Source organism: Chaetodon trifascialis, chromosome 15, assembly GCF_039877785.1.
Source record: "Chaetodon trifascialis isolate fChaTrf1 chromosome 15, fChaTrf1.hap1, whole genome shotgun sequence".
Classification (NCBI taxonomy): domain Eukaryota; kingdom Metazoa; phylum Chordata; class Actinopteri; order Chaetodontiformes; family Chaetodontidae; genus Chaetodon; species Chaetodon trifascialis.
The window spans coordinates 18,852,175-18,879,103 of NC_092070.1; the positions used below are offsets into that span (position 1 = coordinate 18,852,175).

Consider the following 26,929-nt stretch of genomic DNA (forward strand, 5'->3'; position numbering starts at 1 on the left):
GCCTCCCTGTGTACGCAGCGATTGGTTGGAGATCTTGACGGGCTCGCCTTCTCCACAGACAGTCTCCAGTCCAGGGCGGGGCTGACTCTCCGCCAAACTGAATTAGGCTACAACCGGCAGAAGAAAACTTACCCCGGGTCGATCCATGGAGCAGTGTGGGAATGCTGTATCCGTAGGTGGGAACCAGAGAACCGGACGGGCAGCCGCATTTCGGCCACATCACACCGGACTGCCTCTGCTGCTGGTGTGATCAAGGGTGACTTAATACCACCGCGCAGGGCTTGGCTTGAAAACATCTGCGGGGTGGAAAAAGAAGCGCGTTTATTCCTGCGCCGCTATCAGGATGATGTGACAAACCACTCATCTGCTGCCTGGGAAAAAAAATCTGTGAAGCCGGATTTTTTTTTCACTGCTGAGGATCATCTGAGCTGCTTGTAAGAAGGGTAAGTTGTGTCATTATTTCACGACTGTCTCCCGTGGTCGCCCATACGGAAGGCAGCAGCCGGAGGAAGCGCTCACGCGTCGTCATCGAGGAGGATACGCGAGCTCATACAGTCGATTGAATTACTGGTCAATCGGTCGACACGGGAGCCCTTCACAGAATGTGCTGAGCATCATTTAGGTTTCAGCGTGCTGAGCCTTTTACGTTGCTTTTTAGCGGAGTTTTTTTTTAAATAGTGAAAGTAGGCTATTTAAAGTGCCCATGTAGGTTCATTGGATGTACCTTTAGGCCAATCACCTTTTGAAAAAGTGTAAAATACCCAACAGACGTTCAAGAGACGTTCAAGTGGAATTAATGAGGTGTGAAATGAGCCTTATTTCTAAAAATGAGATGAGCCTGAGAAGCTAAATTTCTTTTCTTCCTTGCTTTCTTTTTCACTTAAACTTATCCAAATTCAGGAGAGATTACTTTCATTAGAACCACACTGTATGAGCCAAAGACTTGATGGAACATCATCTGGCTGGCTGATAGAAGATGGCTTTGTCTAATTGTAATTTTGGACAAAGGAATGAACCAGAATGACAATGTTGAATAATCACGCAACACATCATGCATTAGGTCACAGCATGACCTTACTCATCTTTGTCATCCTCCTCCTCCTTCCACCTTCTGGTCATCGTCAGCATCATTATCTTCCTCAAAGGCAGTCAGGAATATTTATGCATGTTTCTGTGAATCAACAACAGCGTCACGCATTTACTGTGCCATAATGTAGATGGCTAATCCCAAATGTTACATAATTCACAATGAAAATGTGGATGAAAAGAGCAGCAAACCACACGTGCTTCTCGTATCATCTCCCTGCGCTCGACCCCTTTGAATCTGAAAGTGTTATTTCTTCCTTAGATCTTTGTTATTTTGTCCTTAGATCTTTGTTTTCTTCTGAATTGTGGCTTTCGTGAGGCACTAACACACGGTGACTCAAAGTGACTCATGGCAGACAGTCACAAAAGGGCACAAATTCCACAAAGCCATAGGCATGGAGGGGCCACCTGAATGTCTAGATTTGACTCATCAGAGGTCGAAAGCTCCAGGACGGCAGCTCACATATTAACAAACTGCAAACTTGTTGACATCGGAAAGGTTACGCGCCACAATGTCCTACAATACCTGGCCAGACTGAAATGAAACCGTAGACGTACTGTATTAGAAACTGCTGAGTTATTTTGGCAGACAGGACATAGGAGCACATGGCCCGGTTTGTGTGCCCAGTGTTCCTGAAACCTTATCACATAGAGGGAGGGGGGATCATGGCTCGAGGTGATGTAATCACACCAATAAAGCCAGGCCCTGATGTGTGATAGTGGTAGTCATGCTCATCCTCTGGACCCCAGAGAGAATATTCCCAATGTGTGTGTGTTTGGATGTTTATGTGGGTGCATGTGGGTATGTGATACTTGGGAGCTGGGAGCAGCTCTGCTGGGGCAGGTGGACCATCCAGGCTGCCCTGTGTTGACTGGCTGGTATGTGAGTTTTTCAGGGGGCTGCTGAGGGGGCCACACTGTAGTCATGCCTGCATGACTCATGGCGCGGTATCTGTCTTTCTATCAGTCTGGCCAAGTGCACAGTCCTGTACACCGGCTTCATGATGTTGCCTTAAAAAGAGCCACAGAGCAGGATTTTACGCTCAGTGGTCATGAAATACCTTATTCATCGCCATTCCTCAACAGACATTTCTGTCCACACACCTCAAAGCATGCATCACAATGCACTAGCACCATCGCGTGTTTTTCATATGTGGCCTAATCCCTTCAAGATGATGCATCTTGAAGCAGGACACAGTTTTTCAGCCTAGAATGGGTCCTCTTTGTAGATTTGATGCTCTGCTGATGAGATGACGCAGTCGTCAGGAAGACTACAAAGCAGCGATAGAGTTCCAGGAAGAAACTCTGAAACCTGCCTGTTCCCAAACATGGGTGTACTCTCCGTGATTGTTGGTCATTTTCTTCAGTCTTTGGATAGAGCTCTCTCTGAGTTCAGATGAAATGAGCGTAGCGTCACTGGGCTGAACAGTCCCATGTGTGCATAACACATGCTTCTCTAAATAACCTCAGGCTGGTTCACTGACAAACACATCTGTATCACGAGAAGAGAATTTGTTGGCTTGGGAATCCTGTTTACCAGGCGACCTGAAGTTTGCATTTAACACTGACCTGGCAGAAATTTGCTCTCACAATATTTTAAAGGAGTAATACTAAAAGTAAAGTGGTATAACATACTCTATTAAGTCTATCAAGATGTCTGTTTTTATCTGTTGTACTTAATCAACGTGTACTTTACTTAAAGGAGTCTGATATATCAATTTCTACCCTTTTGATAATCTGATAGTTCTGCGTGCTTTCATCTCACATGATCATGTCCCGTTAAACCCTGACAGCATGCCTATTTTCCCATAAAGTTCCCTTAGACAGCTTTAAAGGAAAATTCACACTATATAACAACATCAGTTAATATTCCATATGGAGTATCTGCTGTGTCAAATATTACAGCGCAGGGCACCATGGCTGCACCATTAAGCCACAGGGAAGCATTGTAGAAGTTTTGTGGATTATTTTATACTCCCATCACAGAAATTCAGCTCAAGATGTCCAGTAGGTTTGGAAACTTGAAATTAGAATCCATTTCTGTGGGTTTAAACAGTGTTTGTCCACTCGTCCTGAGATTACAATGACTGGCCCACTCCCTGCGAGTGCATAGTGTTGAAGAGTTTAAAATTATTCCGTGATTGTTAAAGCTTAATTGAGTTACATATCGTAGAGCCGAATTGCATATTTCTGTGAGGCTGTCATGTATCTGTCATCACAGCAGACATCAGCTTTGTGGGAAAACTGCTACATTGAAAAAAGCTTCATGGTTTGATTTGTGAATGTGGGGCATGGCAGCAGTATCTGGAGAGGTCAAACATGTTAACCGACTTGTTCTGCTGCTTTAGAGACAATACGCATGCGTTCCTGCTAAATATATTGGTTGCAACTGTTCCCTCTGCTGAGCTCAGGCAGACATTAGCTTAAAAAGCTTGTCAGGTATGGTTTTACCGGGGATTGATGGGAGAGCCCACAGGCAGTGTTTGATCTAGTCCTCGCTGGTACTCGCTCAGCTAGTACCCCTTTGACTTTGATGTGGTTATGGTTTTGACTAAGTTGTCAGGGGCAGGAAGAGTGATTTTTCTTGTGTGTTAAATAATGTGGCATTTGTGGGAAAAGCGGAAACCGAGTTTTGTCTCGAGTGTCTGCCGTGCATTGCAACAAGGATTGTAAGCAGATACATTCTGCCTTTTTATCGGAGGAGAAACTAAAACAATGAAACATGTATTTGTTGTGGTGCATTGATTTTAATTACACAGGACGTGTGCTGTTTGTTGCATGTCCAAATCATCATCCTATGGCTGCTCGTTTGTCTGCGTGGAAATACAGCGTACTGAGTATTGCGCGATCTCAGAGTGCTTCCCCTGTTGACGGCTCGGCTCTGTGACTCACAGCCAGTGCATTCAATTGTTCCCATCCCATGACATCTTGGCGGTGGCATGATGCAGCGGCAGCCATGACGGTGAAGTCAGTTGTGATGTAATGCTGTAATGCAGCAGCAGGGCTATTTCAGGTCTACCTCTGAGCCTCCAAGGCCTCCGTCTGCCAGCATGCTGCCCTGCCCTTCTCTCAGTCAGCACCTCATCTGTCATGAGCCAGACAGCCATACATGAACCGGCATTCACAGAATTTACTAGAAACCTTTGATGCACAGGTTTGGAGAAAAGACAGAGGCGTGACTAAATTGAAAATACAGGTTACTACGAATCGTTTTCATAGTTATTTGGTTTAGGCCAACATTAGGCTGCAGCAGAGAAGAAAACATCTAATTTGGGGTCGGTAGTTACAGGGTGTTTTTTGGTCCCGTAGCTTGTGTTCCCATTGACATGGTGTCTGGCCGGTTAACCTCAGGACAAAGCTCATTTTCAGGACGGTGGGAATGCTGCGTGTTTTTTCTCAGAAGGCAGACGAGTAGCAATGGCTCCTTGAACTTTGATCTTCTTCTTTGAGTGTGAAGAGCTCTCAGAGGGCGTGTCCGCAGATAAACCAATAAATATCTTTCTTTACCTGGTGCCTCGAGACAGAAATATATATGTCAGGTATGTTGCAATTGCGAAATATTAAATCCTTTGACAAAGGGTTTATTTTAAAACCTACGCAATCAGTGCAGTCTTCCTGTTAGAATTACACTTAGCTTAGTGCAGATGACTATTTATTACCGTTTATGTTTTATTCGGAAAGCTACCAAAAAGGAAGTACAAGTTATTCTAGCAGAGGATATGCATCAGTTTAAGGGATTTTCCACAATCTGACACCCCAAAGTTTAATATTATCGTCTTATTTCTGGTCTTGAATAGATGATTTCATCCACAAAGCTATTAGTTACATCCTTTAAAACTTAGCTAAAGTTTCGCTTATTACACAAGAGTTAGACAGGCCAGAACTTCATATTCAAAATCCAGCCTCACTCACTTTTTTGTGTGTTACTAATCCAGATTGGAGGCTGTCATGCAATGCATGCAGCACCAGCCTCTGCTGCTGTAATGACAGCACTGTGTTGTGTCTGTTTACTTTTTCTCAGATCATTGTCAGGCCAGAGGACCAACTCAAGGAACACCCTGACTGATACAGTATCCCAGCACTGTTACAGTGGCCATGAGAGTGCAGTTTTAAATAGGATAGCCTTCCCCCAGCCCCCTGCACTCCTCCCCCTGCCCCCCTATCTTTGGCACAGTCAGTCGTCATGCCCAGAGGCTGTGAATCCTCATTGTGTACCAGACTGCTAAATTCAAGTTGACTGTTCCCTGAATGGAACTGCGCACACACAGTTATATCTGGACAGTTTCAACAGTCGCACCAACATCACATACCATGCGCCAAACTCACTCCAGCAGCTTTCCCAGAAATGAGGGTGTGTTTTGGACTCCTCTGTGAGTTGTCTTTTACGGGCTTTTTTTGGAAGAGGTGGATCTTAGTGAGTTTCAATGTTCCTTTCTTTTGACTGAACATGAAAGCCTTGAAATGCCAGTTCTGAAAGGTCACCAAAGCGTGCCCATGGTGCATCTTAAGTCGGATTTTATTAAGTTGTACCTTTTTATGCAAATGGATTTTGATTCATTTAATGTTTGTCAGGCAGACAGATTGATGTGGCTTCAAGCCAGGTGCCGTTGGCATATTTGAATATTTGGCATATTTCCTTTTCTACTGCCGCTGCTTCTCTTCACACCCATGCCAACTTTCCCTTCCTTTTGCCAGTTGACAGAGCTTGTAATGCCTCGTTCCAGGGAAAATGATGTAAAGCCTCTCATTTATGGAGCCCAGTTGATCACGCCCAGTTATAGTGAAGGCATCATGCTTGAAGCCTAATATGTGGTGAAGCATATTCGCTCAGAACTAGGCAAAAACAAACATGAGCAGTAATGCAAATCAGAAGTAATTTATTCCTGGAGGCTGTCAGGGTTTGTACACCCACTCCTTGACTTCTCGTCTCTTTGAATTAGACATTCTGTCTCCTCACCAATATTACATTTCCTGATTTTTTTGTCACTCGATGTTGTCAAACCATGAGCAGAGTAAGGAAGTGTTCCTTCATGTGCACTTCTGTGACCTGGTGGGGAAAACTGACTTTATTTCCATGGACAAAGAGTCTGTGTGTTTTCTTCAGTGAAGTCAGGACTTAGGAGGCCTCCCCCTCACTGGGCCTGTGACTGTCCCAGAGGACCTGACCCAGCCTTCCCAGTTTTCCTGTGCCTTTGTCGGGAGTTTTCCACAGATCTCTTGGCCCAGCTGTGTGGTTTCATTCTCCCCTCTTCCTTCCCATCATCCTTGCATTTATATCTCCCTGATCCCAGCAGAGAGACCCTTGCTCCCCCTCTGGGTGTTTCCCTGAATGCCCCCTCACTTCCGTAGAGTAGCGTGTATCATCATCTAGATCATTAGCTGGTAAATGTTTATATCTTCGGTGAAATGCAGCCGTGGGTGGATGTTAGAGAAGCGAAAATCTTGAAAATGAGGTGTTATTCGCTTTGATCACTGATCCACTCTGTAGCTGACTTTTACTCCAGTATAAAACTCTTTTGTTGCTTGTTTCTGGGGAACATCTTAAAGAAGTGAAAGCACACTGAAGAGAAATCCAGTTATTTCCATCTTGAGTCTAAAATATTCAATTGTTTAGGATACAAACGATTTAAATGTTTTTTTTGCTCCTTATATTAGTGCATTTAATGCAATCCTTCTGAATTCAGTGCTATCCAGGCCACACATTAATCTTGTACACACAACAACACATGGATCTGTGAATGTTCCTAATTATCTGCAAGGATTTCCTGAAAACTGTCTTTGAATACCAGTCACAGAAATGGCACCGCCTTGATGAGTTATTCTCACGTGTTTTGACACAAAGACCCAAATCTCACCTCACATCCATCTGACTCATTGCTCAGCACTCTACGTCGTTCACACACCCTGTGCCAAAATGTATCGTGACCCACATTTGTGTGACCCACCACAGTGACTGAGGAACCGTCAGACTCACATATTTCTCACATATCACTGTTTGTAAAGTTGTTTTTTCCACAGTAGTTTGAGCAGAGGGTATGTTGTAGTTTATGTACGTGGGATTGATGAGTGTGCTCTTCCCACCACACGCAGTGCTGGGAACTGGAACACATACTGTAGCTGTGAATAAGCACTTATCTGTTGGTCAAACCGCTTTATCTTCTGTAAATCATGCCCAACCAGATAAACTTTGCACACGTAAGACTAATTTTACTGATGGCTCTCTGCCTCTCCTGCTTCTCTTTCTGCATGTTTGCCTGTGTAGCAGATGAAAGAGATTCAAATACGGGAGCTTTATTAAAATGACCTAGTTGTTGTGTGTGGAACAAAACAAAAACGGTTTTCCCTCCCTCCAATCCAGAAGGGAACCTGAAGACTTGAAAGCGGTCTGCAGCTGTTGCCTCTGCAAAAATAAAATAAAGTACTATCCTCCGACAGAATCAAGTTTGTGCTTTCATCCCGATCTGGCTCTTTGTGACAGTTTTGGTACTGATGGCCTCCTGAAAATCCCTGTCCTTCCCTTGACTTACGTCAGGCTGTGCACACCTACACACACTGCACACTCATAGGCAGACATGCACATGCTCACCCACCCACCCGCGCGCGCGCGTGCGTGCGTGTGTGTGTGCGCGTGTGTGTGTGTGTGTATTCACAGCCTGCAGTCATGTAAATCAGTCAATAATCTGTACTCTAGGCTGTTACAGGTCTGCAAATCTTTCAAGGAGACATTTTCTGAAATTGCGCATGAAAGTGGCATCTGTCAGAGGCATTTCAGTAATTTCAAGTGTGCGAAATGAAATGTTTGAAAGAGTGAAAGGGTGAAAACCCTAATTAGACCTTGCCGAAAGGCTGAGTCAACCTATGAAAAAATGATAGAGGCTATGAATCAAATTACTAATATGCTGAGGGTGAAAATGTAGAACTGAATAAATGAGGGAATGTTGAGTTTTCTAACATTAGATGGAATGACTGATATCCAGGCTTCATGACTAGTGAATGTAAGCTGTCTGTAGCATTTTCAGTTTCTTTTTGCTGTGGCAGTGTGGTGCGTGTGTGTTTATCACACATACGTTTTTGCATCATGTTCTTTATATAGGCGTTCCTTTAAGTGAGATTTATCGTTGAGGAAGGCTGCAACAGCGACTGTCGACAAGAAAGAGAAAGAAGAGGGGTTCTCCAGCTTTAAAAAAAAAAGCTGTGTAGTTTGATGTTGATTTTCTCCTAAAATGTTACATTTTAATCCTCAATTCCTGAAGAATTGAAGAGATGATATTCATTGTAATCATGAGTGTTACAGTGGATTGAGTGTGTTCTGGAAAAGCCCCTGACATTTAGTCTCTAAAGTCCATTCATGCTGTGGATCACTTTACCCTTCGAGAAGCTAAATTTTAAGTAGTTTTAATTCAATAAGAGTTCAATTTAACCAATTATTCCTTATTGTCTTCAGCACTTTAAACCCCAGTTGGTTGACTCTGGAAAGGCTCTGTGTCATAAAAGACTAGACAGCCTTTATTCTCTCCTCTGCTTGAATCCATGCTAATATGGATAATTCCCATTGTCCCAGTGCTGCAGGCCACACTTCATCTGCTCTCCTCAATAGACGTGTCAGCTTCGATGTCACACTACACTGGGATCTCACTCTCTTGCTGCCTTGCGCCAGGCCGGTGTGGGCGGCAGGCCTGACTCAAGCAAGGCCTGTTACCTTCTGCGTACGGTGACGTATGCTTCATCGTGGCCGGGGATGGGATGTGTATGTTTACATGTGCAGTGTGGATGTGTTCCTGTGCATGTGAGCAAGTGTATGTTGTTTCCGTGCTTGTGTGCACCGGACACGGAGAATGTGCCCGGTCTGCAGTGTGTTTCCTGCCTTCACTTGCACGTCTCCCCCTCCTCAGCTCTGCACTTCCTTCCCTCCAGCACTCCTTGGTAAAATAAGCAGTAACCTGACCCCCCCTCCATGCTGGTGGTCTCCTGCAGAGGATGTGAGATGACAGAGCTGATGGCTCTCCTTTGTGAAGTATTTTTAATCCTGTTGATTGATTACTTCACAAAGACATAACTGAACAGTTGTGATGTTAACGTGACGCTATGTGCCGTGTTTTCTCCGTTTTGATGACTTGATAAGCTTACCTTGGATATAGCTTTTTTCCATTAACCACATATAACGTCTCTGTTCAACCGTAATGGAGTTGCCTCGTCTTGTTTCTCACCCTGAGTAATTATCTCAGCTGGGAATTTGCTTAGTGCGCCATTTCCATTGATGGAGAAATGAAAACTTCAGCCTGCTCTTGCTTTTCTTGACCATGATCAGGCTGCACAATGACCGTTGTTCAGCCCAGTGCACACCAGGCGACACAATGCTGCCTTTTGTAGGCTTGATTCAGGCTGATATCATGCTGGAAACTATTTAGATGGGGATCACATGTTGTTAGGGCACGCTTTTTCTGAGATTCTCCTCTTACTCACTTATCGAGAGAATGTCAAACCTCCTGTAGACAATGAGGGGCTTGTTTGCAGTCTCAGGAGACATTTGGGAGGATTGGGAGCTGCACGAAAGATGGCTTATTTCCCTTTGTTGTCTAAAGTGTCTCTTAATAAGCTATAAATCTAGGATGTGGTGTCAAACCAGGGCAGGTCAAGAGGTGAGAACTACACTACAACCTTGTAATATGTCTGTTCATCTTACTGACATTCTGATTATGTCTGGTGAGTAGAGCGAAGGACTGTGTCATTGGAAATGTAATGTGGAATAAAAGTATTTCCATGCTTTGGAAAAAACATTCACATTTATGTGTATAAATCTAATTATGTTGATTTCATTATCATCATTCACTACTTATGCAGCCAGAATCTTCATCTAATTGCCTCTCATCCCTCTCAGAATAAACTGTAGTATCATACATTCGACATGCCGGTTCATTGCAAAGCCAGATGTGCAGCTGCAGCCATATTTTAATTTGGCCACTGAAGCTGTTAGTTCTAAACATCTACAGCAGCTCTCTGTTAGCCTCTGAGAAGAGGTCAGGTCCTCTGGAGTATCATAGTCTTGTTGAACCTCATCAACTGTAGATGTTTGTCATGCATGCTCATGCTCTCCTTGCCTGAAAGTGGAGTTGTACAGTGCATGCTGCGAGCTGCTGGACTTTCCCACTCTGTGGTAGGCACTGAGCTTCCTTGTAGGGTACAGCTGGAGATACAGTAAGTTGAAGATAAGCTTCTACGGCAAACAAAGAGGTTTCAGGTCTGGCAGCTGGATTCCCAGCCCAAAACTTGCTGCTTATCAACTGGTTTGTCCCAAAGTGGTGAAGGCCAGTTCACTGTGAGCTGATTCAACAGGGCGTTACCTGATCTAACTGAAGCGGTCATGGAGTATACACGCAGCTCTTGTTGTTGTATAGAGCCATATGTAGTGGTCTTGGCCTGTGAGGTATATATACATCCCACGCTGAGGGAGTCAGTTTCTTCCTCAGGATTAGAAACACAAATACAGCTCAGGACAGAGACATGCCACAGATTTGCTAAGTTAGCCTTACTTTTCCACTGAAGTGAAGACAGGTCTTTACTATCTGTTGTGAGCTAAAACAAGCCCGCTAACAATCCTGAGAAAAAAGGGGGCCTCTGCCATGTGCACAGCAGCTCCAGTAGGATGGATGTAGTAAATAATTCACCTGTGCAGAGTACTAAATAATTCAAGGGCTGAATTAGCTGATAATGTTTCAACTGTATTGCAGAAAGGAAGAAAACTTTGTGCTAAGCTGATTGATATTCAGTTGGCTGATATTCTATTTGTAAACACACTGAGATTAAAGTAATTGCATCTCTTCGTTTCGGTGTTCTGCTAACGCGTCTCACCTCCCTTCATATTGATTTCCTGTGCAGGATATTGCTGCACATAGAAAGGCTGGGTCCTGTGCTGATAAAATAACCAAGTGCAATTTTCTAGGACCCGCATTCGCCTGGCAATATGCAGTGTAAGGCTTTGTCGAGGAAGGTGCGCGGTGCAGCCAGGCAGTACGATGGTGAAAACTGATATCTGCAGCTGAGATAAACAGACGCATCTAGTTCCATCAAACTAGTTTGATGTGTACTGCTTTTGAGAGGTGTTGTCACGTTTGCTTTTGACAGAAAACAGCCCACTGCGCAGAGATCTGGAGCGGGAGGTTTTTTATGGTTGTCTACAGTTTCATCCAGACGTACTTTTGCAATTGAGCTCTATAAATACACCACATGCACGTAGCCCGCTGTTAGGAGGCCATTTATACTTTCATGAGCTATTCATATCTCTGGCACTCGATCCTGTCATTTAGTAAACACTGTTATGACAGTGAGGGACTCTGGCAATGGACCTGATACAAATCTGTCACTCCAGACTGAAACCACTGAGACTAAAAGGTTAAGTCTCCATTGTAAAATCCCACCGAGTGCTGACAGCGTGAGCTAAAGATCTGTGGAAAATATGGGGAAAAGGCATGAGCAGCTCCACCCTTCTTGGCTGGGTCTGTCAGCCATGCCCAGCCTCAACCACCCACCTTGCCAGTTACAGCAGCCCCACCCGCCCACCATGCCAGCCCCTCAGCTAGCTGTGACACTTGATCTCAGGGTCAGCTGCGACGGATATTTCTGCTGTGTGTTTTTAATGTCGTAAGGGCTGGTTTGATGTGACAGCTTGTCACATGTCACTAGGGTCAATTCAGATGACTGCAGCTTTACTGGTGCTCAGTTACACTTCATTCTCTGGCCCGGGGCTGTTCTGGAGTATTTTCTTCCCGGTAAGATGGGCAGAAAGGGAGATGGAGAGAGGCTTTAAAGTCTGACTGTGGAAAACAGCTCATTTTTATTTTTGTTGTGGAGGAAATTGTGTTTGGAAGTCTCATGTGTTTAAGTCACACTGTTCATAGTCGCCACAGCCAGCAGAAATAAGGAGGCAAATCACAGAAATGCTCTAATGCTTACTCCCATGATACTGTTAGTAACTCTGTATCCAAATCAACATCCGCAGCTGGGTAAGTGACCTGGCTTTAATGTCTGCTCTGCAGTAGAACACATTTATTTTAGAGCCTGTTTCTGTGCTCTTTTTCTGTCATCAGTGGCTTTGTAGTTTAGTCTGTTTCTTGCTTCGTCCCAGTCGGACGCATGATGCGCTATATAAAGATCAAAAGCATCGGTCTGCAATTAATGCACAGATGGGCCTCAGATGCTTGTCGGAACGACACAAGACACATGCCTGCAGTGTTATTAAGTGCAAATGATTTCTGTTTCGTCTATCCGGGGGAATTGCTATATTTCTTGCTTCTTCATATTGTTTCCCACGTCTCTACACCCAGTAACTAAGAGACACTGCGGCGGTCATGAGTTTCTGCTCATCATTACGAAATACTGTTTAAGGGAACTACAATTGCTGTATGTTGATGTTGATTTCACAATGGCAACATTGAGTGTGTCTGATCTAGATGGCATTTAATTTGAGGAAATGCCCGATATGCTTTGAGAAGAGCCTTTACCAAGAATGGTTTGTGTTATGTTAGTGGGAGAATAACTTTGGGAGAGTGATTGCTTGAATAGCCTAGTTTCCCTCCATTGTTTCCAGTCAAGCGTTGCCTCCAGCATGGAGTGAAACATAAGAAACAATGGATAGTAGGAGCATTTATAGTGACTGACTAACCTTTGCATCATGGGGAAAACCAAACATAACCTGTTTGCGCCATTGAGTTTTCAGTAAGACAGCAATCTGTTCATCAGTCTGGAACCTGCTCAGATCACACTGGATTACAGCAACATCACTCAATATTGAAAAGTGTTAATACATGGAAAAAAATTTAGCTAACATGACAATAATTTGAGCCTAAGTGGTCAAAATTTGACCTGTAGTAGAGAAAGAAGCGTAAGCAACATGCAGGAAGACAAAGAAGGTGAAAGAGGAATGAAGACCTGAGGCCAGGAAGCGCTGCAGCTCTCAAAAATGAGGTATCCGGACTTCTCTCTACCCAGATTAATGAGGTCATCCATCAAAGAGTCTGACCGTGCATTTTGGGCAGCAATTTGTCCTGTCCACCCTGACTCTAAAATCTGTACCAGGAGCAGGCAAGGCCCTACCTGGCCAGCCATGTGAGCGTCTGTCAGCCTCAATGACACAGCTCTATCAGCCACCCTCAGTGTGGCTACCGCGAGCCTTCCTCCTGTAGGGTGGCACATAGCAGCAGCAGAGTACACACAGTACCCGGAAACCAGCCAGCTCCTGTCCATAATGGTTAGACTTCATGTGGTTTCCTTCTCTACCCTTTCAGCTTGGTTCAGTTTCAGAGAGAGATCTTGAGGAATGTGGATATGGCATGCACTGAGATTAGAAATGGCCCTGCATACTGTAGAGAAGATTTCAGGAATGTACAAATATTTCACAGATTATCTAAGAAATGTTTAATTCAGAAATATTTTTTTTAATAAAACATGTGATATGGTAGAGTCATGTGCACTTTGTAGATAGTATGTGTCACTCATTTCTCTTCATGCACAGTAATGAATAGGGGCATTTTAAACAAGGCATCTGCAGAAAACAAATCCAGTATAAAAGAGGCCATGGTCAGATTACTATTTTATTCATGATGAATGTGAAACAGGAGGGAAACGCTCTCTTGCACGCTTCTCCACATATTTGAGGCAAAAGAGTGGTTGAATAAAACTGGTTATGTTGTGCACGGTAGCACGGTCCCCACCCTCGCAGAGTTTTTTTTTTTCTACTTTGCTTGAGTGTGTTCAAGGTGGCACTTAGAGCTCCAGCCACTGAGCCAGTCTTCTGTTTAGTTTAAGCCTCACCTGTGACAGCTGGGCCTCTTTTGTCATAAGCCATTGCCTTTCTCTGCATGACTGGAGACCATTACCAAGTGATTATATTAAATGATGGCATGGAAAACTTCACTGGGCTTCAGTTTGTATGCAGAACGTATTACAATAGATTCCAGCTCCTCAGACAGAGAAAGAGAGTGCTGGTTATGCCTGTCATCCCTAGTCATTATGGCCTGTTGGACATCTCTGCACCTGGAGAGACATCAGCTTGTCCTCTGTGTTGTATCCGCCTGTCTGTCTTCCCCTGCCTAATGGAGAAAAGATGGGGACTGGAGAGGCAGTGTTGGCCCTCAGAATTAAAAAAAACAATCCAGGCATGCTTGTCGTGGGTCTTGTGATTGAGTAGGATGTGTTAGATTCTCGCAAGGACCAAACGGCAGCGGGAAGCCAATCTTGCAAGGCGCAGTGTAATGTTATGGGTGTGGGTGTTTTCCCTCTTTAGATGTGAATCTGGAAGTCAAAACAAATCTTTTTGCGAAACTAGATTAAATCACGGTGGCTTAAAGAATGTGAGCCTCAAATCAGCTCTGGGAGTGTAAACACTGGGGGGGAAACTATTATGCGCTTCGAATTGTTGCCATACGACATCTCAACCAGAAAAAAAGCACGGTCACCTTGAGTGAGATAAGATGTTTGGTGCATTAGCTGAGCAGTTGGTCAGGTTGATTGCGTTCAATTGTAGTCTTGCCTCACTAAACCATTGCTTTACAGCTGATTTTCTTTAACCATTGAACTTGACCATGAATAGATAAGATGCTCTGTCAAGGGAGGGCTAATCCTCCAGCCTGGGTAATTGCCAACACAGAATTCAATCAGCTCTCCTCCCCTCAAGGATATCTCTCCTTCTGAAGGTCTTCCTGCCTGTGACGGCTCCTCTTTCTGACAGGGACCAGCCTTGAGTTGTACACTCTGTCCAGTGATTTCTACTCATTACTCAGTGGAGAACTCACTGGCATTTTCAGAGCTCCCTCACAGTGACAAATGAGTTGGTGGCTGTCGTAGCCACGCTTGCGTCTGAGCAGTGACTATGCCAACTGTTCCACCTAAACTCCTCATGAGACACGAGTCGCAGGCCCATGCCAGTTCAGCTGCCATGTTGACTTTGGAGGAGGACGAGAGAGAAAGAGGGAGACAGACAGACGTCCAAGGCACTCGGCTTGGCTGTGTGTCCAACATTGGAGGTTTACCTTGGGCTGTGACCAAATGCACTGATTAGCAGGCTAATGGAAAACCATAACAATAGCTGCATGGTTGCGTTAATGCATCACATTTTGCTGGCATCTTCTGCAAGACTGCTTTTACATGTCTATGAATTAAAGTGAATTCGGCATGATCAGAAGACAGTTTTTGCTGCTGTGTGAGATACAGGTGTTTAATGCCTCTGGTCTCACTGTCTTTTATTTAAAGCTGTCAGATTTTTTAGCTACGCTCTCACTTCATTTACATAATTGGGATTTTTTAAGCCTGTGTGCGTTTAATCTGTCGAACAAGTAGGAAACAGACATAAAGAAACGATGAAGCTGTAATTGCCTGTAAATGGCTGTAACTCACAAAGAGACCACATGCAAATAAGGATGGGAAGCGTCAGGTATAGTAGGCAGGAAAAAGCCTAAAGCAGGGGTAGAAGCGTAGCGGAGGAACTGGTTATTTCATTTGCTTCCACCCATCCTTCCATTCTCTGGAGGCAGAGCAGCATCAACAGCAAAACAGAGCTAAAGCAGGAGGAGCCAAAGCTTAAGCAATCAAACAGTGTTTAGCATGGAGGAAAATTAGGTTCCCTCGCTGTCTGCTTTCAGTTCAGTCTCAGTCTGTTCCAATCTGCAACCCTGAAGCTGATGGCCCCTCCCTTCACTGATCTGCTCTATATCAGGAGCCCCGCTGTTTGAACTAATGGCGAAAGTAATTAAATGTCGGGTGTTTTAGCCCGGGGCAAGAGAGAGGGCTGTTGTGCACAAGCAGAGATACTGGTGTCAGATTTGCATTTCCCCAATGCTAGTAGCCAGTCCATGAGAGAAATTAAGCTTGTGATGATTCTTCTCAGTGCATTTGCAGTCTTTCTTTAGTAATTTAAACAAAGCAAAGCAAAACAAAGCATGTTGTCTTGTCCTCATTCTGTTCACTAGTCCTCATCCAGCCATCTCTCTGTTTCCCACACTCAAGAGTCTCTGAGTGCCAGCCAGCTTTGGTCCTCTGTGCCTTGCTAATCTGGTATTGCAGTCCAGACAATGTCACTGGAGGTCAAACAACATTCAGTATAAAAGCCTAATACATGCACAAAGCCAAAACCTTCCAGAGTAACAGTGAGTGAAAGATGAAACCCCTCTATAACAACTTACAATGCAAATTACTGTTATATAAAGATCCCATCTAGTTTCTGCCTCTTGTAGCCCTCACAGGAACTTAATTATGGTAGAAATGTCAGCATATGATATAGTAAATATACCAGTGTCCTGCTGTGAACTGGTGAATTGAGAAATATCTGACAGTGGGGGCTAGACTGTGTTTAAATATTAACACATTGGTGATGACCCCTGCTGCCCTCAGTCTGACGTTTTCCTCCCTTCTCTGCTGAGATCCTCTGACAGCACTTCCCATCATCACTTGGGCTAAAACAGAAGCCTGTGGTGTGTTAAAATGGGAATGCGAAGCAGATGTGGTCACTAGAAGCAGTGGACTTACTTCAAGGAGCTGGAACTGTAACAGGAGAAGTTGAGGACGTGACCTGTTGTGACTGCTTAAAGCCCAAAGCCCCTGATGTGACAACGAGACTAAGAGTGTGGCGATGGCATCTCGAGAGGCATTTTAACTAAATGAGACTCTGAAACGGAAATAACTAAATGAAGGGAGAGGCATTTTTCAAATTCATTTGGTTTTGTAACAGCTCCATAGCTGAGGAGACACCCTCTTTCGCAAGTTTACACATTTGTCCTCTGCAGAAAGGTGGTCATTATTTTGCACATTCCTCTTGTCTGCAGAGTGAAATATTGCTTTAATCAATAATGAATGCAAAGTATAATATGCAGATACAATTTATCGTGGGTAGGTTGAAGTATAAATGATGGCTGCGTGCTGTTAAGGGGTAAAGGAGTTCAGTTTTCCATGGGAATAATGGGGATTAAGAAAATGACAGGAAATGAACCACCAGGCCCAGAGAAGTGAGGTTAGTTGGTGGGACAATAAAATGAGAGGCTGGTGATAAAAAGGCTGCAGCTACAGGCAACAGTCTGATGGTGAGGTTTATTGTGCACCTCCTTGGGCCCACAGGCCTTGTCATGGGAATGCATACATAGTCATTAGCCTCTGATAGATGTCTGCTGGAAGTAGAGCAACTTTTAACCACAAATAGGGATTAAGTTTGATTTTAACTGTAGAATTAAGGGATTCCTTTTAAGACTGCAAACTTCCTCACTCTCCAGCACAAATATTTATTGCTTTTTTCTTTTTCTTTTTTAATGGCCCTGTTAACTGTTTTGGGGAAGGGGTAAACAACCGTAGACTGCTCTCCCTGGTTTCCCCTTTGCTATCTCATGAGCAGCACGCGTGAACACGTGAACGCCCGTGCTTGAGTCAAATAAGGGGCCTTAGCACCCTCTTGTGAAACAATATTGCAGCACAAAGTCAGTGGGACCCTGGTTGAGATGTTTATAGCTGAAATTTTGATTGTGTGTTTTAATGGGAGTTCACTCAGATTGCATGGGATTCATTGAGACTCGTTATGATAACATCATCCTCTCCTTCTCTGTCTGTGTAGCTGGCAGGCCTGGGGTGGGACAGAGAACATGGCTGAACCACGGCGGGAGAGCACCAGCAGCCTGCAGAGGAAGAAACCTCCCTGGCTCAGACTGGACATTCCCACGGCTCAGATGTCACTGGACGAGCCTCCCACTTTTGTTCAGGTGTACTTTCTGTCGAAATCCCCTTCTTTTTTTTTGTCACCTTTTTCTCTTTGTCATGTGTTTACGCTTTTTCTATGCATCCTTTCCCGTATAGCCGGTGAAGAGGCAGGGGTTCCTGCGCAGTATCAGCATGCCAGTGGAGACCTCTCACCTCCAGTCCCCACCCCGCGACCTTTTTGACACCCGGCGGCCTGTGTTACAACGCCAGTCATCCATTACTCAGACCATAAAGAGGTAAAGGCAGTAAGCAATGCACTGGATTTATAAATTGACATCTTGAGGTATATAGGTTGTAGCATGCTTCAAGATTGTAATATGGAGAACTTCACACCTCTTTTGCAGAGATGCATGCAAATATTGTTTTGATTTTTTTTTCATCTGATATGCTGTCTGCAGTTGACAGACTGTGGAATAAAATGCTCAGCAGCACATGTTTGTGTGAGATTTATGAGTTAAATGGAGGATGTTGGCAGCCTGTGTCTCCCTGCTTTCCTTACTTTTTTCCAAATTGCATGGCTGTTTCTGATTAAAGTCTTGATGTCATCTGCCTGGTAGTAACTTTCCTAATGTTGTAAATCTCAATAAAAACCAAGGCTTAACCTAACAGTCTGCTTTGCTCTCTCTGCATGATGGCTACAGCACTGTCCAGCTGCACTTTCCCTTCTCACTGCCTGTTATTGTCTCTTCTCTTTGCTTCTCCTTCCTTCTGTTCCTTCTCGCCACCTTCCGGCCCTGCTCTGCCTGGTCACAGCAGCAGAAGGGTGCACTTTGAGCGGATTAACACGGTGCCCATTAAGGGGCAGCGGGCTGCTCGCCGCAGCACCAGGAAACACCACTCACTCTCCAGAACCCTGCTCAGGTATGGCAGGAAGCCCCTCACATGACTGCAAGTGTTAGACACAGAAGTCAAACGTATACTTACTTATTTACTGTGTAGAAATAAGTGAGTATACAATATGTATCTTAATCTTACAGTCTTAATTCTCACAGGATTTTTCTAATGTTGCTTTAAACTGTAGATTTTTATCCACTTTGACAGAGAGTGTTACATATGAGTCACTAGATTCACAAGAAATGTTGGTTCTCATTCAGTCGCCAGCTGTAGCAGCTGTGTGTCATTGCCACAAAGCCTTCTCTTTAAATGAGTCAGAACAGGACCTGAAACCAAAAGTATTTTTGTGTTACAAATTCCTCTTCTTTTAGAGTTACAGTAATGACCTAGCCGCACAGCGGGAGGGGCCACACATTACCAGCCTTCATCACAAGAAGTTGTTGCTATTGAGTGGTACTTGTTAGCAAGCCAGCGTTTTGAGGCTGGCATGCCAGGTTAGGAATATGTTCAACCATAATCATAAAAACCTAGATTAGCAAGGACATGCCCACTGCTGCAAAGAAAGGCACACATATGCTCAAATATTACCTCTGCAACCCTGTTACTGACACATAGCTTGAGAGCTGAGGCAAACAGCAAAACGCATTCACTGAAAGAAAGAGAAATGGAGAAATAGATTTCAGCCAAACTTCACTGAACATTCACTCTGCAGCTGGTAATTAGTGTAGAAACAGCCAGCTTGCCTGAACTTTCCTTTGAAGAATGTTTCCACTTCCACTTCCTGCCCTTGGGGTGCAGTAACATTGTTTGCTCTGGTACTTATTAGGCTTCAACTTCAACAACATGTATATTCATCAAGGTTTGATGGAATGTGGAGAGTGGAGGAGGACACAATTAAGACTTCAGAAAAATCCCTCATTCTCTGTGTGAATTGGATTTGCTTTCTGCTTTGTCAGTTCAGATTAGGAAAATCTGAATAAATTGGATTTTATTTGCAGCATTAGAACTCCAGTAATCCCTCTCTTGCTCTGTCTTTCCTTGAACATTGACTCTCCACCATGCATTTGGCATGTGTGTGAGTGTGTGTACCTGGCTACCTGTCTTTCCCAGTGTGTCTGGACACAAACATGCCCAGGCTTGTTCTCTCTACTGTGCCTATTACGCACACATCTAGCACACTTTTTTTTAAATCCTAGGAAGTCGGTCTTATCAGTCTCGCGCATGTTTTTGCCGTTGCACTCCTCCATAAACATGCCTCTCAAGAGGGTCATCAGGGAGAGCCTCTAGATAGCATTTAATCTCTCTGTGAGAATGAAGCAGGTGTTCTGTCACCCAGAGCTGAAAGGTCGGTGTTTGTGGTGTTAGGGGAACAGCAGACTGGTTTGGGGTCAGTAAAGATGGCGATGCTACCCAGAAATGGCAGAGGAAAAGCCTGCGCCACTGCAGCCTGCGCTACGGAAAGCTGAAACCACAGGTGATCCGAGAGATGGATCTGCCCAGCCAGGACAACATCTCCTTAACCAGCACTGAGACCCCACCTCCTCTCTATGTCCCCTCCTCACAGCACGGCATGCAAAAGGTAAAGGGATACATGGGTTTCTTATCTAAATGCTGTTCGTATTTGAATCCATAGCCTATGTATTTTATGAAAACATGCAGTGTAGATGGTGAACAATCATGTACTATAACTTAAAGGTTGATGTTCTTGAATATATCAACTGGCACATCAACCTGGCACACAGGTGCATTTTGACCAGATATTCTCAGCCTGTCTCTTGAGTTAAATCATTCTTTAACAACATGTGTTGACTGTCTGAGGTAAAATCTCCTGATAATTCACATCATGAATTACAGCTCTTTCTAACTACCAAATGTTGAACCCATTGGCCTCCAGATTGTGGACCCACTGGCACGAGGTCGAGCCTTTCGTATGGTGGAGGAGGTGGATGGCTACAGTGTGCCTCAGACCCCCATCACCCCCGGAGCCGCCTCGCTTTGCTCCTTCACCAGCTCCCGCTCAGGTCTCAACCGACTGCCTCGCCGACGGAAGAGGGAGTCTGTGGCAAAGATGAGTTTCAGGGCTGCAGCAGCGCTCGTCAAAGTGAGTGAGAGGGATGAGATCCACTGAACAGATTAAATACTAGTACTATACGCTAAATAAACTAAAACACTACTGCTGGTACTAGTGTACCAAACACTTGTGTACATGCTAATTTTTGTACTTGTATTAGATTTTATTGGCACTGTATTACTGTGTAACAATCTCTGATTGAAAGATTACCACAATGCATGAATGCATATGTTGTGTATGTGTGTGTGTGTGTGTGTGTCTCAGGGACGCTCATTACGGGAGAGCACTCTGAGACGGGCCCAAAGACGCAGCTTCACCCCTGCCAGCTTCATGGAGGAGGACATGGTGGACTTCCCTGATGAACTGGACACATCTTTCTTTGCCAGAGTAAGGCAGGAAAACAACAATGCTGTTATGCAGTCGTCATTGTTACAACCATGTTTGTTTATAATTTAATAAGAATTCTCATTTTAAATACTCACAGGATTAGGATTTGTTTTGAACTTCTACTCTGCTCTTCCTAGGATATTCTGATGCAGGAAGAATTATCCACGTTTGCAGACGAGGTGTTTGAGTCTCCGTCTGAGGCGGCCATGAAAGAGGCCGAGCCAAGCAGCAAGAAGGATGAGACGGAGCTGACAGGCAGTGCCCTAGATAAGACGGAGCTGGAGAGAAGTCACCTCATGCTGTAAGTGTTAGTGTTCATTCATGCTGTGCTGATACCAGCATTTTTAAAATAACGACTAATCCATTTTACTGGAAAACAGTTTTCACCATGAGATTTGAACATTAGCAAACCAACCAGCAGGAGTAAACAAAGCAAAAAGGTTGAAAATTAGGTTTTCACCGCTCTATCAATAACCAATCTGATTAAAACATGATGTATTGATCTGGTTGGTGATATAGCCAGGGGTACTCCTGAACCCCTGAAACTGTTAAAAATCTATTTAAAAAATCCCAGATAAAGGATGACATGATGAAGAAAGGCAACCTGACACGTCTCTTTTCACCTCTGTCCTCTCTTCCGTCTCCTCTATTAACTCCTCCAGACCTCTTGAGCGAGGGTGGCGTAAAGCCAAAGAAGGAACTCCAGGACCACCAAAGGTGCCCTTGCGGCAGGAGGTGGTGAGTGTTACCGGACAGCGGCGTGGGCAGCGCATCGTTGTACCTGTCAAGAAGCTATTTGCCCGAGAGAAGAGGCCTTATGGACTGGGCATGGTAGGGAAGCTAACAAACCGCACCTACCGCAAGCGCATTGACAGCTACGTCAAGAGGCAGATCGAGGACATGGATGACCATAGGTACTGCACAACCTCACATATCTGACTAATGAGCTCCCTCAGCGGATGACACTGATGGATGATGAACGCTGCTCTCTGTTCCATCTAGGCCTTTTTTTACATACTGGATCACCTTTGTCCATTTGCTCATCACTATTCTGGCCGTATGCATCTACGGTATTGCACCAGTGGGCTTCTCCCAGCATGAAACGGTTGATTCTGTGAGTAACAGCAGCTCATTTGTGATGCTCATTGTTGTTAGCACACCCTCACAATATTCTCATCGCAATACGGCTCATTTCATATTGATTGTACTCTTTGTGATTTGGATGTTCTGTGATTTTAAGGTTTTAAGAAACAAAGGTGTGTATGAAAATGTCAAGTTTGTACAGCAGGAGAACTTTTGGATCGGGCCGGGTTCGGTAAGCACTCTTGTCTTGATAGCGTCTCACAGATGAAAGAATACAAGCAATAGTTATGTGTAAATTAATACTAAATCTCAGACTGTTTTCTCCTCATTTTCTATTGGTAGGAATCTCTGATCCACTTGGGGGCCAAATACTCTCCATGCATGCGGCAGGACAAGCAGGTGCATGATCTTATCAGGGAAAAGAGAGCTATCGAACGCAACTCTGCCTGCTGCGTGCGGAACGATCGCTCCGGCTGTGTCCAAACCTCAGAGGAAGAATGCTCGGTCTGTCAACAAACCCAATTTTTATCTCCCTCAACCTTTATAGTTCAGCTCCAGATAGAAACTGTGGGTAATTCTAACCCCCTCTGTTTGTGGTTTTATTTCTAGAGTACTCTTGCTGTGTGGGTAAAGTGGCCAAGGCATTCCAGCACTCCCCAGTTAAATGGTAAAGACAGACAGTATGGCTCTGTGTGCCATCAGGATCCCAGGTAAGATATAATAATAAAGCTCTTGTATTTCAAAGTGTACAGTATAAATTGACTGACACTGGTTGGTAAATATAATGTGTGCATACTGTTTGTCTCAATACAGGATATGTCTAGAGCCTGCCTCAGTATCACCTCATGAATGGCCCGATGACATCACCAAGTGGCCGGTGAGTACCATGAAACTGTCTGATATCTAGACATAAAGTGGGGAATGGGAGGGTGGAGGTTATGAGTCAGGTTGTCCGAAAAGTTGTACCACAGGTGGTCTGACCTTGATGAAATGCTTGGAGGAATTAACTATCTTTATTCCATTGTTAAAAAAAGAAAAAACAGATTTGTTTATCAGAAAGCAGTTAATGTTAGAAACAATTGCATAACCACTGGTGGTGGCAGGGTCAGCCCTTCCTGGAAAACATGCAAATGTACTGCACACACAAAAATGGAGATGGTTAACATTGCGCCAGGAGCATATTTTGTCTTCTCTCTTAGTCTAATCAAGTGGTAGGATTGCTCAACAACAAAGACAGGCTAGTCTTATTTCCCAATGATACGATACAGCTGTGTTATCTTAGTAAAACTCACACACAGCTTAAACATGACAGTTTGCGCTATTTGGTTTTGAACGGAACTCTGGGATAGATTATGAAATGGCACAAATCCACCAAAACAGGTAATCTGAAACCTAAAAAAACTGCTCTGGCTCTCAGATTTGCACCAGGTACAACACAGGGAACCACACCAACCTGCCTCACATAGACTGTACCATCACAGGCCGACCCTGCTGCATTGGAACCAAAGGGAGGTGAGAAAAGCTTATGAATGACCTTATGGCAAACATTTATCCTGGACTAGTAAAACACACGGCGCATGACTAGTTTAGTCATTTAATAACTGCTGCTTGTTTTTGTCCAGGTGTGAAATCACATCCCGGGAATATTGTGACTTCATGAAGGGCTACTTTCATGAGGAGGCTACTCTCTGCTCTCAAGTAAGCACTTCCTGAATACCAAAACAGATCGAGTGAGAGCTCACCAAATGCTTCTGAAGAAGAAATACGCAGAATCTGTCTGTTTGCATGTAATCTGTGATCTTTGATTGTCAGATTAATAGTATGCGTCATATTTTTCCTTCCCTCTGTCCATCTCCAGGTGCACTGCATGGATGACGTATGTGGACTGTTGCCTTTCCTCAACCCTGAGATCCCAGATCAGTTTTACAGGCTCTGGCTCTCACTTTTCCTGCATGCTGGGTGAGTCAGTAGCTGACAGGATCATGGAAAGTAGTTTTCCTTATAGATTTACCTGGCAAAAGACAGGCAAAACAGACATAGGAGAGAGGCGGTGTATTTCCTGGAATGTTGACATTATATTCAGGGAGGTTTTTTAAAATTATACATGTATATATAAAGCTCTTGCTACCCGATAGTATAAATAAAAACAGATCTTGCTAACCAGAAGCATAATTTAGCGGATAAGGTCAGCTCATGAATTTCAAACGAGTTGAATGTCAGCTTTCTCTCAGCCTTACAGTGTCAGTTATCAGTGTTTTCAAGCACTGTGCTTGTACCCAGCGGTGAGGAACAGGATGATTAAAAGATCAGAATCAGAGTCAGGTTTATTGGCTAAATATGTTTGACACCTACAAGGAAATTGGCTTCAGTTATCAGCAGCTCTCGGTGTACTTATAGTCACATCACAACAAAACAAATGCAGACAGATAAAGAGACATGAGGCAAATATGTAAAAGACAGATATTAAAAAGGAAGATAAACAGCAGAACGGAAGCACACATACAATGATTACAGGTGAGGTGGTTGTTAACTGTATGTAGAAATGCAAGAGTGCATGACAGTGCAAAACATGTTGGAATAAATGCTATACGGGTAGTCCAGTAAAACCACAGGATGGCTATGTGTACTTCACTGGCTGTCCGTTTTAACTGGAAAAAGTAAAGAACTTCGATATTCCTGTGATATAAGAAGTCAGTCTGTCAGCACAAAGAGCTGACCTCACTGTTAAGAGGAGCAGTGCTTCATCTTCAGGCTGTCGGTTATCTGTCTCCAGGGTAATTAAACAAAGTGCCCTCGCTACACGAACTCATTAAGCTTCAATGAGATAGAGACCGATTTTGTTGATGGGCAAAGCCTTCAGGCTGTTGAGCCTCCGTTTGCCTCTTCTGCACAGGGGAGTTATCTTGTCAGCATGTGCAGCTTTTCACCCATGTACACGAGCGTGACATTGCACTCACATGAGCACTTTGTCCATGTCCGTCCTCCCAGGATCCTTCACTGCCTGGTGTCGGTGGCTTTCCAGATGACCATCCTGAGGGATCTGGAGAAGCTGGCGGGCTGGCTGCGCATCTCAATCATTTACATCCTCAGTGGCATCACTGGCAACTTAGCTTCAGCCATCTTCTTGCCCTACAGAGCGGAGGTGATCACCAGTCGCAGAAATATCTCACTGCATTTATGAGTCATGCTATGTGTCAGAGATCTCTCTCTGGGAGATTGTGATGTTCACTAAGAACACCACATAATGCAAACAGCTTTAGAATCGTGTTAGAAATGTTTGTGAACATACCTTTGTAGGCTTACGTCCCTCTCTGTGCTGTCTTTGTCTCAGGTGGGGCCAGCTGGCTCTCAGTTCGGGATCCTGGCCTGCCTGTTCGTGGAGTTGTTTCAGAGCTGGCAGATCCTTGCCCAGCCCTGGAGAGCCTTCACCAAGCTGCTGTGTGTGGTGCTCTTCCTCTTTGCCTTTGGGCTGTTGCCCTGGATCGACAATTTTGCCCACATTTGTGGCTTCATCTCTGGCTTCTTCCTGTCCTTCGCCTTCTTACCCTACATCAGCTTTGGCCGCATGGACCTGTACCGCAAACGCTGTCAGATCATCGTTTTCCTGCTGGTGTTTGTCGGGCTCTTTTCAGGCCTCGTGGTGCTCTTCTACGTCTACCCAATCAAGTGTGAATGGTGCGAGTTGCTCACCTGCATCCCTTTCACGGACAAATTCTGCGAGAAGTACGACCTCAACGCTCACCTCCACTGAAGCGTGCACAGTGCGAGTGCAACAGGAAGGCATCAGGTCAGAAGAGGCGGGCTGACAGATGTTATCAGCCAGTCTGTGTCTCCACTCTGCCCCTGTGTGACTGGGGGACCGCCCCCTCCTCTGTGAACAATGTACTTGTGTTTTTTACTCTGTCTGTATGAACACCAATGCCACTCATCTTAAGGACTTCCTTTAATCACCTCCCTGTTCACCGGCAGTCATTGTTACTCCGCTGTCCAGTGAAACAAAGGTTTGGCACTTCTGAACCTCATCAAAGCTCCCAGCTGCCCTTTACTTGCGAGGCAGGAATTAGACAAGCCGGTGCTGGTACAGAGAAGGATTTTTTTTTTTACATTCACACTCCAGACAAAGGTTTTATTATTATTCAGGCAACCTCATACAGAAGCAGGGACAAAAAAATCAAATATTGATACCTTTGGTGCCTTGTTGATAAATGTACCAACTACTGCCATATTTTTGTTACATTATGCTGAGCACTCGAATGTTTTCTTTTATTTGTTTATTGCTTCTCAAGAAGTGATGATTGTTTTGAACACGGTAGTGTTTTAGCTACCTGTCTACTCACATGTAACTGAAAACAACAGTAAAAAAAAAATCTACAAATGAAAATGGTCTGACTTTGTCTCAATTAACAGAAAATGCCTGTTGGAGAGTGTTTCGTGGTTTATTCGAACGATGCAACAAAGACACAGCAAATATCTGCTACACATTTTCAAACATGTCCTCAAGTAACTCTTTTACGGTAATGATACTCTGACTTCATCACATCTCTTGATTTATGTGGTTTACCAAAATACAACAGTATTTACAGCTCCAGACGCAATGCTCAATTAATTATCTCAGTTACATTACAGTGAATTGTGAATGATTTAACAAACAGTAATCAATAAATGAAAACCACACTAAACTCACAAAGCCAAGATTCTACTGTTAGCAGAGGGAATATAATTTGTCTGATAAGTCAG

At 44.2% G+C, this 26,929-nt stretch overlaps 1 protein-coding gene across 2 annotated transcripts; it reads left to right on the forward strand.

The window, feature by feature from the left end:
• On the forward strand, positions 1-26,549 carry rhbdf1a (rhomboid 5 homolog 1a (Drosophila)). 2 transcript variants are annotated; one of them, XM_070981598.1, is made up of 19 exons: positions 1-443; positions 17,675-17,819; positions 17,914-18,053; positions 18,571-18,678; positions 20,017-20,230; positions 20,546-20,752; positions 20,987-21,109; positions 21,247-21,410; positions 21,772-22,023; positions 22,112-22,223; positions 22,350-22,424; positions 22,535-22,696; positions 22,802-22,902; positions 23,006-23,069; positions 23,610-23,704; positions 23,815-23,890; positions 24,051-24,151; positions 25,181-25,334; positions 25,524-26,549. In XM_070981598.1, exons 2-19 carry the CDS (start codon positions 17,703-17,705, stop codon positions 25,941-25,943), a joined length of 2,685 nt encoding a protein of 894 aa, XP_070837699.1. In that variant the 5' UTR covers positions 1-443; positions 17,675-17,702; the 3' UTR covers positions 25,944-26,549. The 2 variants fall into 2 exon arrangements, with proteins under 2 accessions (XP_070837699.1, XP_070837700.1); XM_070981599.1 differs by lacking the exon at positions 18,571-18,678 and having other exon boundaries at positions 309-443.
• The last annotated feature ends 380 nt before the right edge of the window (positions 26,550-26,929 follow it).